Source organism: Palaemon carinicauda, chromosome 39 (assembly GCF_036898095.1).
Source record: "Palaemon carinicauda isolate YSFRI2023 chromosome 39, ASM3689809v2, whole genome shotgun sequence".
Classification (NCBI taxonomy): domain Eukaryota; kingdom Metazoa; phylum Arthropoda; class Malacostraca; order Decapoda; family Palaemonidae; genus Palaemon; species Palaemon carinicauda.
The window spans coordinates 17,822,798-17,836,484 of record NC_090763.1 but is presented as its reverse complement, the minus strand read 5'-3'; the positions used below and the strand labels follow the sequence as shown (position 1 = coordinate 17,836,484).

The window sequence follows — 13,687 nt, the reverse complement described above, 5'->3', positions numbered from 1 at the left end:
GTTTTTGCATCAGGTAGTCTAGTCTTTAGTTATCAAAGTTGACCGGCTGCGATCGGGCCCTCTCTGATTGTTTACATACTGCATTTTAAGATGTCTTCCATGGTTTAGTTAGCAATTATTGCCTGGAATGTGCATGAGAATTATTTCTGGGAGATCATGTTTCCCATTCCGCTGAATCATGCCAGGGGCAATTCTGTGATTTAAATAATGGTTGTGAAGAGTGCATTCACTCTCAGTACCACTCATGGAAAAGTATGTTTCAATGGTTGCTGATCAAGTTAACCGTTCTAATGCAAAAGGAAACATGCTGTTAGTTTAGGGGAGAAGCCAGAAAAGACTAGGCTAATTTATTACAGTGGCATGACAAAGATACTGACACACTTTCACCTTTAGACAACACAAGTTCAACCATCTTTTCATAGTGATGAAGCTCACAAGCTCTTGCCAACACTTGCTTTTTTTGTTAAACTTCAGAAGTCCAGTGAATCCACCCTTAGTCTTGGTACTTCTAGTCCTTCTCAATCGGTTGCCTAACCTATAGGTATAATATCAATAGCATTTCATTCAGAAAGAGCTCTGAATTTATACTGAGCTCCACAGATTTGAAAGCCTCACACAGCTTCGATATCTTTACATACTTTAGTTCCTTCTGCTGCTAAACCCTTCCAATATCACAAAATTCTAATCACTCTAGAAGACTAAACTACAGTATATCTATACACCTCACTATCTATATACCTCGGGAGGTGCCATTATATATGGCTGAAGATTACTGCCATAAGCCTCGAAATGTGCACAACACCACGTTCTAGTTGTAAACAAAATCAGTGTTAGAACTCAGTGTGCTAGTAATTTTACGATAATCTAACTTATCACGTTTTTAAGGTACATTTTTCATCGAAGTATTCAGAGATAGCTGTTTCTTAATTATACAGAGTATACTTCTCAATTCCCTAATTTCATGGTAAATAAGAACATTTTGTTAGCTTTAGCGTTGGCTAAATGTATAAGTGAATTACTGTACAAGTGCTGTCTATCACGGTGAGCTTAGGGGAACACAATATGATATTGTTTCTTTTTACCTTCCTTCAGGGCCAAAAATGATTTTTAGCCTAAAGGTCTACCTAATTTTTTTTGCATCCCTTCACAAAAACTGGATAAACAGAGTTCAGTAAAGAATAACTTTTTTTCTAGTAAGATCCATAAAGTTATACAGTACTTGGTCAAAATGAAAGATAGTAGAGGTGGTGTGCCTATTTTGTTCCATGGGTTGTGGGTCCCTAATCGCTCACTAACCAAATATGCTCTGACATTCCTTGTTAAAAATGAGGTCACAGAAGTGCACAAAGAATTAGATCCAAAAATCATAAAATGCTTGTAAGAATTGGAATTCAATAAAAGATTGAAAAATGGAAATCAGAAAGTGGCAAAGTTACGTAGAATTTTGAAAATCAAATTACTTGAAATTACATATAAAAATCAGGCTATATATCAATTTAGTAAGGTTGGTGTTACTGTATGGACACAAGTCGTGGTATGACAATGAAACAATATCCAACAGATATTGTAGACTTGAGAACAAAGCCCTCAGAAGAATATTGGAAGTGAAATGGCAGGACAGGTTTAGAAATCAAACTATAAGAGAGACTACTCTAGTGTCATATGTGGATGCGATCATGGTATAGGGTAGGTGGAGATGCTTTGGGCATGCTCTTTGAACTCCTCAAGAGAGATTAGTTCACCAAACGTTTAACTGGGCTCCACATGGCACTAGAAGAGTTGGAAGACCCAGGCTTACATGGCTGAGGACTACAAAGTGTGAAGTAAGAGATAATGAATGTAGAAGTATTGATTTAAAAGCTCAAGATAGACATGCCTGGTGAAATCTAACCAAGGCCCTTGATGTCAATAGGTGTACGAGGAGATGATGATAAATGTACAGTATTGTACATAATTTTAGAACAGCTACTTCCCTGTCTTTTTTTTTATAGAAATCTTTCCTTGGAAAAGTTTTGACAGCAGCACAATGGCATGCCAAGTCGATGTTCGCAAACATTATTTTAAAAAGGCAATCTACAGTAGAATACTATGTGTTTTAATCAATTTAGTAAACAAGCTAAAATCCTGTACTGTATTTCAAACCATAGTTTAAACGGTTCAATAATGTAAGATAGACAAGTAATCCGAACCAGGTTTGTAACCCTTAACCTGGTTGCATTACAGTACAGTACAATTTATTCCCGAGTCAAAAATATGAACCTCAGGGGATATTCATGGAAATAAATAGAATATCTTATTTCTTTACTCACCTAATGCTCATATACATGATCAACCTCCTCCACACTGACTTATGGTAGCAAGAGGGTTATTGTCAGATTTGAAACTGAAGATTTGATTACCTGATGCAGCAACCTAGGCTCCTTACCACCCACTGATAGAGAGCTCTATTCCTTTAAGGGAATGTATTTGTTGAAGCGTAACATACTGAGAAAATGTTAAAATTCTATATATTTTACGGGTTAGTGTCAATTAAACAACGCTTCTTGAGAAGAAGCAATGTGAACATTAGGCAAGTATAGAAATAAAATATATTACTATTATTATCATTGTTATCATTATTGACCCTTTGAATGACATTAGATTTGATCTCCATTCGAATATTTTCACTCGGCACCATTTCATCAACAGTATTTCTACTTTCTTTTATTATTTAAAGTATGAATATTTTACAAAAAACTAAACCTCTTTGTCAATTAAAGGAAATTTAGTTAGCTATATGATAGAAACAATGTTTAGAATCTTATCTCTAATAGATTTTGTGCTCGGATGAGTTAAGTGAGATGTCCCAAAAAAGGGGCTGGTGAGTGGTTGGTGCTCAAAGGGTTAAAAAGAGGGAGAAAAAATTTCAGAAACCTCAATTTTCATAAACTGTATTGAACTAAAACATTAGAGCTAGATGGAAAAACAAACAGGGTAGATACAGTTTCAATAAATCGATGTTAGTTACAAAATTCTCAGTCCTATAGAGAAAACTCATGCAGCCAAAAAAGGATAGGGAAAATATCTTGCTTTATGGGTATAAATAATGACTTAACATTACTACCACGACATCTAATAAAAAATTTCATTTCATCTGCAAAAATTCACTTAGCAACTTAAAAGATGTCCATTCTTGCTTCACCAAATAAAAACCAGTATTGTTTCATAACCTAAAAACATCACCACAACTTCATTTATACAATCACTACCTACAGTACATGCATTCATGGCTTTGTAAGAAACATAATGTCAAATTGCTTTCAATCCTTGTAACTTTTCTGCAAACTTTCATATTTAAAAGTAAACCTTTAACTTTTATGTTGCAATATGAAGATGATTTAGGGATTACTACTGAAAATGAGGAAGACTTACAGAGAAGGGTTAAAGAGTGGCAAGTGATTTTGGAGAGGCGTGGCTTGATGATAAATATGAATAAGACTGAGGTTATGGTGAGCCGTTAGAAAGGTAGGGACATGATAGACATACTGTATATGAAAGTAGAGGCTCAGTTATAAAATAGCTGGGACAATTTAGATACTTCAGATCTACTGGAAGTCAGGAGGGAGGAAATGAAGCTGAAGTTGAGAATATGATAAAAGCAGCCTGGAGGAAGTGAAGGGAGCAAGAGTGGTGTGATAAGAAAATCTAAATCAAGGTAACAATCAAGATTTATAGCACAGTAATAGAACTAATGTTAATGTTAAGATCAGAAATGTGGGCTCAAAGACAAAAAGAGGAAACAAAGCTTGCGAGAACAGAGATGAGAATGCCAAGGTGGATTACGGGAATATCACTCCTTGAAAGACAGGAAAATCATGAAATATGAAGAATGGCGCGTGTAGAAAAGATTACATAGGTGATAAGAGTGTCACAACTGGGATGGTAAGGGCAGGTATTGAGGATGGATAGTGGGGAGGGAGGGAGGATGGCTTAGGAGAAGCCTGTGTGACGGGCCGAGAGAAGGTTGTAACTCAAAGGCAGGTTGAAAGTAACTGAGTTACAACCTTCTCTCAGCCCGTCACATTGGTCACCACCAATGTGACGTCATGTTCGAAAAACAGACAATGTTAAAGAGGAAAAACGCAGACATGTTTATTCTGGTTCTTTTTAGTGCGAGGGAAGAGCGAAGATACAAGCATAATATATACAAAATGAATAATGTACGATCGTGTGACACACGGTTGGTACACCTGTTCCAGGGAAAAGATTGAAAGGCTGAGAATTAGATGATAAGCTAAGGTGAATGATGATCTTGTTAGAAAAGGTTTGGTGGAGGAGGATGCCTTTGATATAAGGCATTGGAGAGGTTGCATCAGGCAACCGACCCTTCAACGTAGGGATAATGGTGAGGAAGAGGGAAAGAAAGGATTTACCTTCATTGTTTTCTTATACTGTAATCTACTCTATACAGTCTCCTGAAAAAATACACAGGCACATTCCTTTCATTCATGTAATGTCCTATATCACATACATTTTTATGGGTTTTGTAATCTATTTTCATCTCACAAAGCTTCATTTAGAGCAACCTCAAAATCTGTAATACATTTCTTAGTGACAACATGAATTATAAAGTACTGTACTGTACTGTAATTATACAATAATACAGTACAGTAATTGCTTTACAAATATGAAGGACTGAAAACAAAAATAAGCACACAGACCAGCATAAACTCCTGTACCAGCACAAACCCCAGTAACAACACAAGAAGGTTATCATTTTAGATTCAAGAGATCACACAAACGACTTACTCTTAAGCGAGAATGAAAAATTACCTTGAGAAAATTGCACAGAAATAGACGTGCAAAAGCAGAAAAGTTTTCAGCTTCCATTAGGACAATATAACTCGTGATTGAATCATTTAATTTGTTATGTCCATATTCATCTGATGTTCATATTGTTTCTCTCTCAAAGCTCAGTCAATGTAGCTGTTTAACCCCAAAAACTAAACAATTTCCCATTTTCTTTACTTCCAATATATCTAGGCCTTTAATATAGTAATGACATAATGTAGCAGCTAATTGCAATAACAATGTCTTGCGGACACCATACCATCTTGTTTTTCAGTCTCAAGATCAAAACTATTCTTCTATCTTCTTGATGACACAATTCAGGGGAGACGACGGTGGGTATGTATATGAACATTAGGTTCATCCATATTGGAAGGGGAAAGGAAGAAATCTCTCTCAAACTTGCTGTAAGCGGATCTCTATTCCATGGGGAGTGAATCCACTGCGAGTGGATGGAACAGTTGACAGGGGCCCAAGCCCTGCCTGGAGAAGCTAAAGTCATTGTGATAGTGACAATGATAGAGTCGCCAAAGCTAGCCAAATTATTATATCCGTTCTGAACACATTTTACTTTGATCTCATTCATTAGTCAATCATTAGTGATAAAAAAAAATTATTGTAAACATTTATTTCAATATTACCAAGGAGAGAATAACATATAACTTTCCCTCTTCTAAATACCCAGGTCCACATATATAAAAGAGAAGCTTACAAACTGACTGGTCCCTTCCCCTAACAATCACAGATAGTCAACCCTCGAAGGTAAGGTAAGGGGTCACTTTTTTTTTCCCAAACTATCCAGTAGTTGATCCTAAGCTTCACCAAGCCAATAAGTAAGAAAAAGATAATTTCTATTATTAGGAGCTTAAGTCTTCAAATAGGGTGATAACATTTTTATGGGAAGTACTCCATTGAAATCACCTAACAATTCCTGATACATGGAGCAAGTTATGCGGCAGTAAGCTGAAGTCTGACAAAACTCAAACTTAGATTGTAAGTAGATCAAGAACACTGGCTCCTCAACATCCAATCTCAGCATTGATAATATTTCTTTAATTCTATAAGACTCCTGATTGCAAATTTACTTTAGAGTTACACATTCAGTCAGTTTATCCTTCAATTGCAAAAAAAAAAAAAAAAAAAAAAATAGATTATTAAGAAAGAATAAGAAGAGAATAAGAAGAAGTTTTGGAAAGAAGTGAAGAGAGTAAGGAAGGCTGGTTCAAGAATTGAAGAGACAGTGAAAGATGGAAATGGAAGGTTGTTAAAAGGAGAGGAGGCAAGGAAAAGGTGGGCGGAGTATTTTGAAAGTTTACTGAATGTTGAGGATAATAGGGAGGCACATATAATTGCTGTTGCAGGTGTTGAGGTGCCGGTGATGGGAGATGAGAATGAGAGAGAGATTACAAGAGAGGAAGTGAGGAGAGCACTAGATGAAATGAGAGTAGGAAAAGTATCTGGTATGGATGGTGTGAGAGCTGAGATGTTGAAGGAAGGGGGTGTGAATGTACTTGAATGGTTGGTGAGATTGTTTAATATGTGTTTTGTGTTGTCAATGGTACAAGTAGATTGGGTTTGTGCATGTATTGTACCACAATACAAGGGTAAGGGAGATGTGCATGAGTGTTGTAATTCAAGGGTTATTAGTTTGTTGAGTGTAGTTGGAAAAGTGTATGGTAGAGTGCTGATTAATAGGATTAAGGATAAAACAGAGAATGCAATCTTAGAAGTACAGGGTGGTTTTAGAAGAGGTAGGGGTTGTATGAATCAGATTTTTACAGTTAGGCAGATATGCGAGAAATATTTAGCAAAAGGTAAGGATGTGTATGTTGCATTTATGAATCTAGAGAAAGCGTATGATAGAGTTGATAGGGAAGCAATGTGGAATGTGATGAGGTTATATAGAGTTGGTGTAAGGTTGTTGCAAGCAGTGAAAAGTTTCTACAAAGGTAGTAAAGCATGTGTTAGGATAGGAAATGAAGTGAGCGATTGGTTTCCGGTGAGAGTGGACTGAGACAGGGATGTGTGATGTCGCCGTGGCTGTTTAACTTGTATGTTGATGGAGTGGTGAGAGAGGTGAATGCTCGAGTGCTTGGACGAGGATTGAAACTGGTAGACGAGAATGACCATGAATGGGAGGTAAATCAGTTGTTGTTTACGGATGATACTGTACTGGTTGCAGACACAGAAGAGAAGCTTGGCCGATTAGTGACAGAATTTGGAAGGGTGTGTGAGAGAAGGAAGTTGAGTTAATGTGGGTAAGAGTAAGGTTATGAGATGTATGAGAAGGGAAGGTGGTGCGAGGTTGAATATCATGTTGAATGGAGAGTTACTTGAGGAGGTGGATCAGTTTAAGTACTTGGGGTCTGTTGTAGCAGCAAGTGGTGGAGTGGAAGCAGATGTACGTCAGCGAGTGAATGAAGGATGCAAAGTGTTGGGGGCAGTTAAGGGAGTAGTAAAAAATAGAGGGTTGGGCATGAATGTAAAGAGAGTTCTGTATGAGAAAGTGATTGTACCAACTGTGATGTATGGATCGGAGTTGTGGAGAATGAAAGTGACGGAGAGACAGAAATTGAATGTGTTTGAGATGAAGTGTCTAAGGAGTATGGCTAGTGTAGATAGGGTTAGGAACGAAGTAGTGAGGGTGAGAACAGGTGTAAGAAATGAGTTAGCAGCTAGAGTGGATATGAATGTGTTGAGGTGGTTTGGCCATGTTCAGAGAATGGAAAATGGCTGTCTGCTAAAGAAGGTGATGAATGCAAGAGTTGATGGGAGAAGTACAAGAGGAAGGCCAAGGTTTGGGTGGATGGATGGAGTGAAGAAAGCTCTGGCTGATAGGAGGATAGATGTGAGAGAAGCAAGAGAGCGTGCTAGAAATAGGAATGAATGGCAAGCGATTGTGACGCAGTTCCGGTAGGCCCTGCTGCTTCCTCCAGAGCCTTGGATGACCGCGGAGGTAGCAGCAGTAGGGGATTCAGTATTATGAAGCTTCATCTGTGGTGGATAATGTGGGAGGGTGGGCTGTGCCACCCTAGCGGTACCAGCCAAACTCGGTTGAGTCCCTTGTCAGGCTGGGAGGAACATAGAGAGGATACATCCCCTTTTTTTATTTCATTTGTTTGATGTCGGCTACTCCCCAAAATTTGGGGAAGTGCCTTGGTATATGTATGTATGTATAATTAAGAAAGTTGTTTAAGATTTTCAGTGATCAATCTACTTACAAGAAATGTTTCAATTTGTTTTTTCTGCCTTGTTTCAAGTATTGCTCCTCATCTGGTCTCCAGTGGCTGAATCTCATTTTAATTTGTTGGACAAAACTTGCGGTCTATTAAATTTGTTATTCCTGATCTAGATATTAATCTCAGGCACTGTCGTCCAGTTAATTCTTTATGCGAGTTTCATAAGATTCTTCATAATTCTGACCATCCTTTGCATTCAGATCTTCCTAGAGTGTACCATCCTGTTTGTAATACTAAGTATGCAGTTAATTCTAATAATCAAGCCTTCTCATCACATTGCTCAATACTATGCAGTACAGTACTGTATTCTAGAAGTTTCATTCCAGCTGTGACCAAATTGTGGAACAATTTCCTTAATCACGTAGTTGAATCATTAGAACTTCAAAGTTCAACCTTGCAGCAAATTTTTTTATGATGAACAGGCTGACATCATTCTCTTTATATAGTTTATATATGAAAGATCTACTATAATATTGTTACTGTTCTTAAAATATTTTAATTTAATTGTTCATTACTTCTTTTGTAGTTTATTTATTTCCTTATTTCCTTTCCTCTGAAAAGCAGTATAAACTACAATAATGTAATAGAAAACATACGAAAACCAAGTAGTGCAGTACAGTGGATTACCTAGTGTGTTAATCAATTGCACCTAGATAGTGATGTGTGTTTTGGGGGTTATGAGTTGATCCACTTTAAGGCATGAAGTTCACAAATTCTAAATCTTCGCAGGTGTCTCTGTTAACTAACACCCGGCGGGTATTTTAAAAGACGAAAAGTTTGTACACTATCACACACCTACAAACAAATAAAATAAGTTACGGCTTTCCCAAGCCATTGCTATTGCCACTAGATTGTTTCATTACTATAGTAGAGGCTCATGTCTAATAAAATGAAGTGGGAAAAAAAAGGGAAATTTTTTATTCTTTTGGGGTTAACGTCGATATTAACTAAGTTTTGAGACAGAAGCAATATGAACATCAGGAGAGGTTCATAGAAATAACGGCACTTTGTTTACTCAACCAAATACAAATTCAACAGCTGATTTCCATTTTACTAAATTCTAGTTGAAATGAAATTAAAGTATCAATTTCTCACCACTTTGGACACACAAAACACCCAAGCTTACTTTTAAGCAGTGCAACTTCCCCAAACTAAAATAATTACTTTTCACTATAAAACCAGTACTTGTGATATTAAACACACTTCCTTTCATCAAATGTAACTCTGATAATCAGCTTTTAACTCATGTTTTTTTAACCTATAAAATAAAATAACTTCATTCATTTCATGCACTATCATTTAAATTTATTTAAATACGTCACTGATTGAGATGTACCTTCGTCTTCCTCAACGTCTGAAAGAGAGAAAATGGAATGGTTTGTTTGTACACGATACAAATATACTTTCCATAAAAAAAAATCCTTGACTTAATGAGGAAAAGAATTACCTCTGGCCATAAATTTAGTTCAAAGGCTTAGGTTTATACAAAAAAATACGTCATTATTATTTTCTAATTGAAATTTACCAATTGTGTCATTCAAAATATTGACATTCTTGACATATCTCTTTAAGTAACTATAAGAGAAAACAAAAGGCAAAGTAGGGACTTGCATTCCTTTAGAAATGAAATTGCTCAACAAAATAACTTTATCATATGAGAATGACTTATACAGTAATACTGTTCATGAATCAAGACTAGAGAACAAGTACCATATGACCTCTCTTGTTTGAAAGGGGCCCATTTAATGAAAATTTATGGGGACAAGCATGATGGTTAAACTCATAATAAATATTTCATCTAAATCCAGCATTACTATTTTTTCCATTCAGGTAAAATGTTGGCCAAATTTAAAAAAAAAAAAATCCAAAAATCTATTCAGCAATTTGTATATTTCCTAACCCTACAAACCTGAGACCTTAAATAAGAGTATGTCTTCAACAAAGATGGAATGGGTCATAAGCTACCACTACCTTCACTTTAAACTTTGACCTTTGCCATGTGGAGTGGGTGAGGAGGACAAAGTAATTTAAAGATTTCAGTTTTGTATAGTTAGGAAAACCACAATAGATTAAAATAGTTGTTATTTTTTCTTATACATAATACAAACCTTCAATTTTTAATAGAAGACTCATCCTTATGAGGGCAGATGTCCCTATAACCCAATTGGCTAGTTTCACCAACCAGGGAATTGTCAATGTATTTTGGTCCCGTAAAAGGAGCAAAATTCATGACTCCTGATGACCTAACTATCTGAGCAGAGAGATACCACAGGTGTTGTGCTATTCTTCCACTAGTGACTAGTGATTGTCTAGGAGGAATCTATACCCTTCTGGATATGAGTATCCAAATGTATAGGCATTGTATGAGAAATGGGTGTACAGTACTGTATATACATTCTATCCATCCTTCCCTTCATACAGAATGATGAGGAGAGATACTTCAAAGCAATAAAGTAAAGAATAGGTACTCTGTTGAGTAGCTTACCTGCATCAATGGTCCGGTAAAGCACCACAACGGTTTACCCCAAGGGAGGGGAAAAAGAAAGGAAAAAGGGCCTAACATTCTTACCTTTCATTCTTAGACTTACATTGTAAATGCTCTTTAAAACAAGACTTTTTTTAATGTGTCCAAGGATTTGTGGGTATACTCTCACACATAGTAGGTGAAGGTTGTCTGGGGATTCCAGACTCCTGCCTTCAGCACTTATGTCAAGGAAAGATTCTTCCTAAAGATGAGGTTGGAGCCAATTACTTTGTGGGCTTGAACGAGAAATAAATTGCTTGATGTCTCCTCAGCAGTAGATACAATGAGTGCTTGATAGTCTCACGAAGCCAGAACGAGACTGTGTTCTTTGAAATCAGATTCTTCACCATACCAGTGTTGAGGAACAACCTCTTCTACTCTGGTCTGAAGCACTGGGTTCTCTTCATGTAGTGCCATAGCTCCCTCATAGGACAGAAAAATATGCCATCCCAGTTGCTAGTCATGTCTAAATGGGAGGAGATGGAGAAGAATTTGAAACTGGGGTTGTAGACTGTGGGGTTCCAAGTCTTTGCCCCAAACTTCGGTACAAAGGTCATAGAGACCTTCCATCCCTCAGAATGTATAATGGCATATGAGATGCCATGTAACTCACCTACTCTCCTTGCTAATGCTAGAGGTAGTAAGATTACAGTCTTAAGTGTCAGACACCTGTGTGATGATGATAAGGGATTGCTTGTATGGACCACATTTAAGAGAGCTCAGAACTTCTGTAATTTTCCAAGCTGGAGGTGTGAGTTCTTTATGAGGACAAGTTGCTCGAAGCACCTCTTCACTATAGACAACTTCCATGATGAGAAGTTCAGGCCTTTCAGTCTAGACTTAGCTCGAGGCTGTGTGATAACCTTTTACCACAAAGACTGAGGGGAACTTCTCTTGGCAAAGATAAAAAAAAAAAAAATCAGCAAAAAATTGCAGAAAGGCTTTGAACAGAGAAGTATCCCATCTATGACACCAATTGTAGAAGATGGCTTACTTTCTCTGGTAGATAGCTGCAGAGAATTTGCAGATATCCAGACATCTGTGCAGTGCCTTGAAAAAGCCATTTGCTAGGAGGAGATGCTGGATAGCCTCCACCCATGAAGGAGAGGGAGGTTACCAACTTGTGGAACCTCTGAAGATGAGGCTGACTGAGAAAGTTGCGCCATTGGGGTACGTTTACTGGTACCTCGATTAGGAGCATCAGCAAGTCCGGAAACCATTCAGTTTGTGGCCACTTGGGAACCACTATGGTTAGCCTGACATTTGAAGTCATCAACCATCTTGATTATTCAACGTATTGGGTTAAAGGGTGGAAATGTGTTCAGATTGTATCAAGAGTGTTGGAATGAGTCTTCCATTGTAGCTGACAGGTTTGGGACTGGTGACCAGAACATTGTGTGTGCCTACTCCAACAATTTGCAGAGGGGTTGAAAGGCAGTTCCTCCCTACTTACTGATGTATGCTACTTCAGCAGTGTTGGGATGCATCTTCCATCGCGGCCAACAGGTCTAGGACTGGCGAACAGAGCAATGATAACTTCTTGTTCAAACAAGTTGCAAACAAGTCTACTGTTGGCAACACATAATGGACAAGAAGCCTTTTCCCCATGCAGGGAAGCAGGGACAACTCTGCTCTTACCACCTTGCCCTGACGGCTGAGTGAGTCTACCAGGAGGGCATTACTCTTGCCTGGAGTGTACCTTGCTGACAGCTTTAATGTGTTGTCGCATGCCAGTTTGTGCCTGTTAATTTGCAGAAAGTTTGGAAACATTCTTTCCCTACTTGTTGACATAGGCTACTACAGTAGACTTGTTGCTCATCAATGCTACAGAGTACCCTATCACAAACTCTGTTGGAAAGATCGCAGAGCTAAAAGTGCAGCAAATATTTCCAAAAGGTTGATGTGTAGGATACCTTTGTCTTCAAACTACGGTCCTGAGGTGATCTGGTTTCTCAGATATGCACCCCACGCCTCCTTGGATGCATCTGCGAACAGCAGCATCTCTGGAAGCGAGGAATCGAGTGGAACGTCCTTGGTGAACATTTCATCATTTAGCCACCACTGGAGATCATCCACTACTTATTCTACAGGAACTTGAATGTGTGAAGTATTGGAGGCTGCTGACCAGTAGCATTCAAACACCAATGAAGCACCTCTGGTGAAGATGCATACAAGGCATGAGCTTCTTTAACAACAAAGATGTCCCAGAAGATGATGCCAATACCATGCTTGTAGTTATTGAACAGTCAGGAACAGTTGCATTACCTCTCTCAGTCTATTGATGGGACCACATGATGGGAAGACTCTTGCTACAACCATATCTATCAACATTCCCCGATACTTCACCCATATCTCGGGGGGTAAGACTCGACTTCTGCCAACTGATAATAATCTAGAGATCCTAGCAAAAGGTAAGAAGTTTATCTGGATCCTGGAGCAATTGTTTCTTTGAGGACGACAGGATCAACCAATCATCAAGATACTGCAGTAGGCAAATCCCATTCGAATGGGCTAAAGCTGATACATGGAGAGCTTGCAGCAGACTTCAAACCTGAAGAAGGTATAAAAGAGCTACAGAGCTTCTCAGACATCAGCTTGGCTGTACCCAAGGCAGGCTCTGACTACTACTTCCTATCCCACTTTCCACAATCAGAACAGGGGGAATCCTGTGAACAGTCATGCCCCTTGCAGAAGCAACAAGGATGATGAGGGTAGACTTTTGGCTCACTCATAGAATGGCCATTTCCTTGGCTGGGCTTCCCAGTACACAACCCCATGTCTGCCCAGACCTGGAAAGACAAAGTAGAGCCAAAGTACAATGCCAAGAAGTACATCTGTACAGGAAAGAGGGCAAAGTCAAAGTGAAGGTAGCGCTACAAGTCGGGTGGGCTGGACTTGACAGCCAGCTGTGTTAACAGATGTTCCAGCTTTGCTTAAGTCATACTCCTATGAAAGGTCAAAGGTTTGTATTAAGTATAGGAACAAATATATTCTATAACTGAAAAAATTAAGTAAAGGAATATTTGGTCTAGAGTATAAATAGCAGTTTAGACAGATGACCACGATATATCAGGAGACTCGAAGGACCAGCTGTTGC

General features: G+C 38.2%; 1 protein-coding gene across 11 annotated transcripts in view; it reads right to left on the bottom strand.

The window, feature by feature from the left end:
• Window positions 1–13,687, bottom strand: part of LOC137631046 (TATA element modulatory factor-like) — a 194,308-nt gene that overhangs the window by 140,284 nt on the left and 40,337 nt on the right. For 7 of the 11 annotated variants that reach the window (XM_068362625.1, XM_068362620.1, XM_068362630.1 and 4 more), the window contains one exon: window positions 9,403–9,420. The exons of the other annotated variants lie outside the window; for them this stretch is intronic. In XM_068362625.1, coding sequence (XP_068218726.1) covers window positions 9,403–9,420 — 18 coding nt within the window. The remainder of the gene's footprint in view (window positions 1–9,402; window positions 9,421–13,687) is intronic. 11 annotated transcript variants of the gene reach the window in all.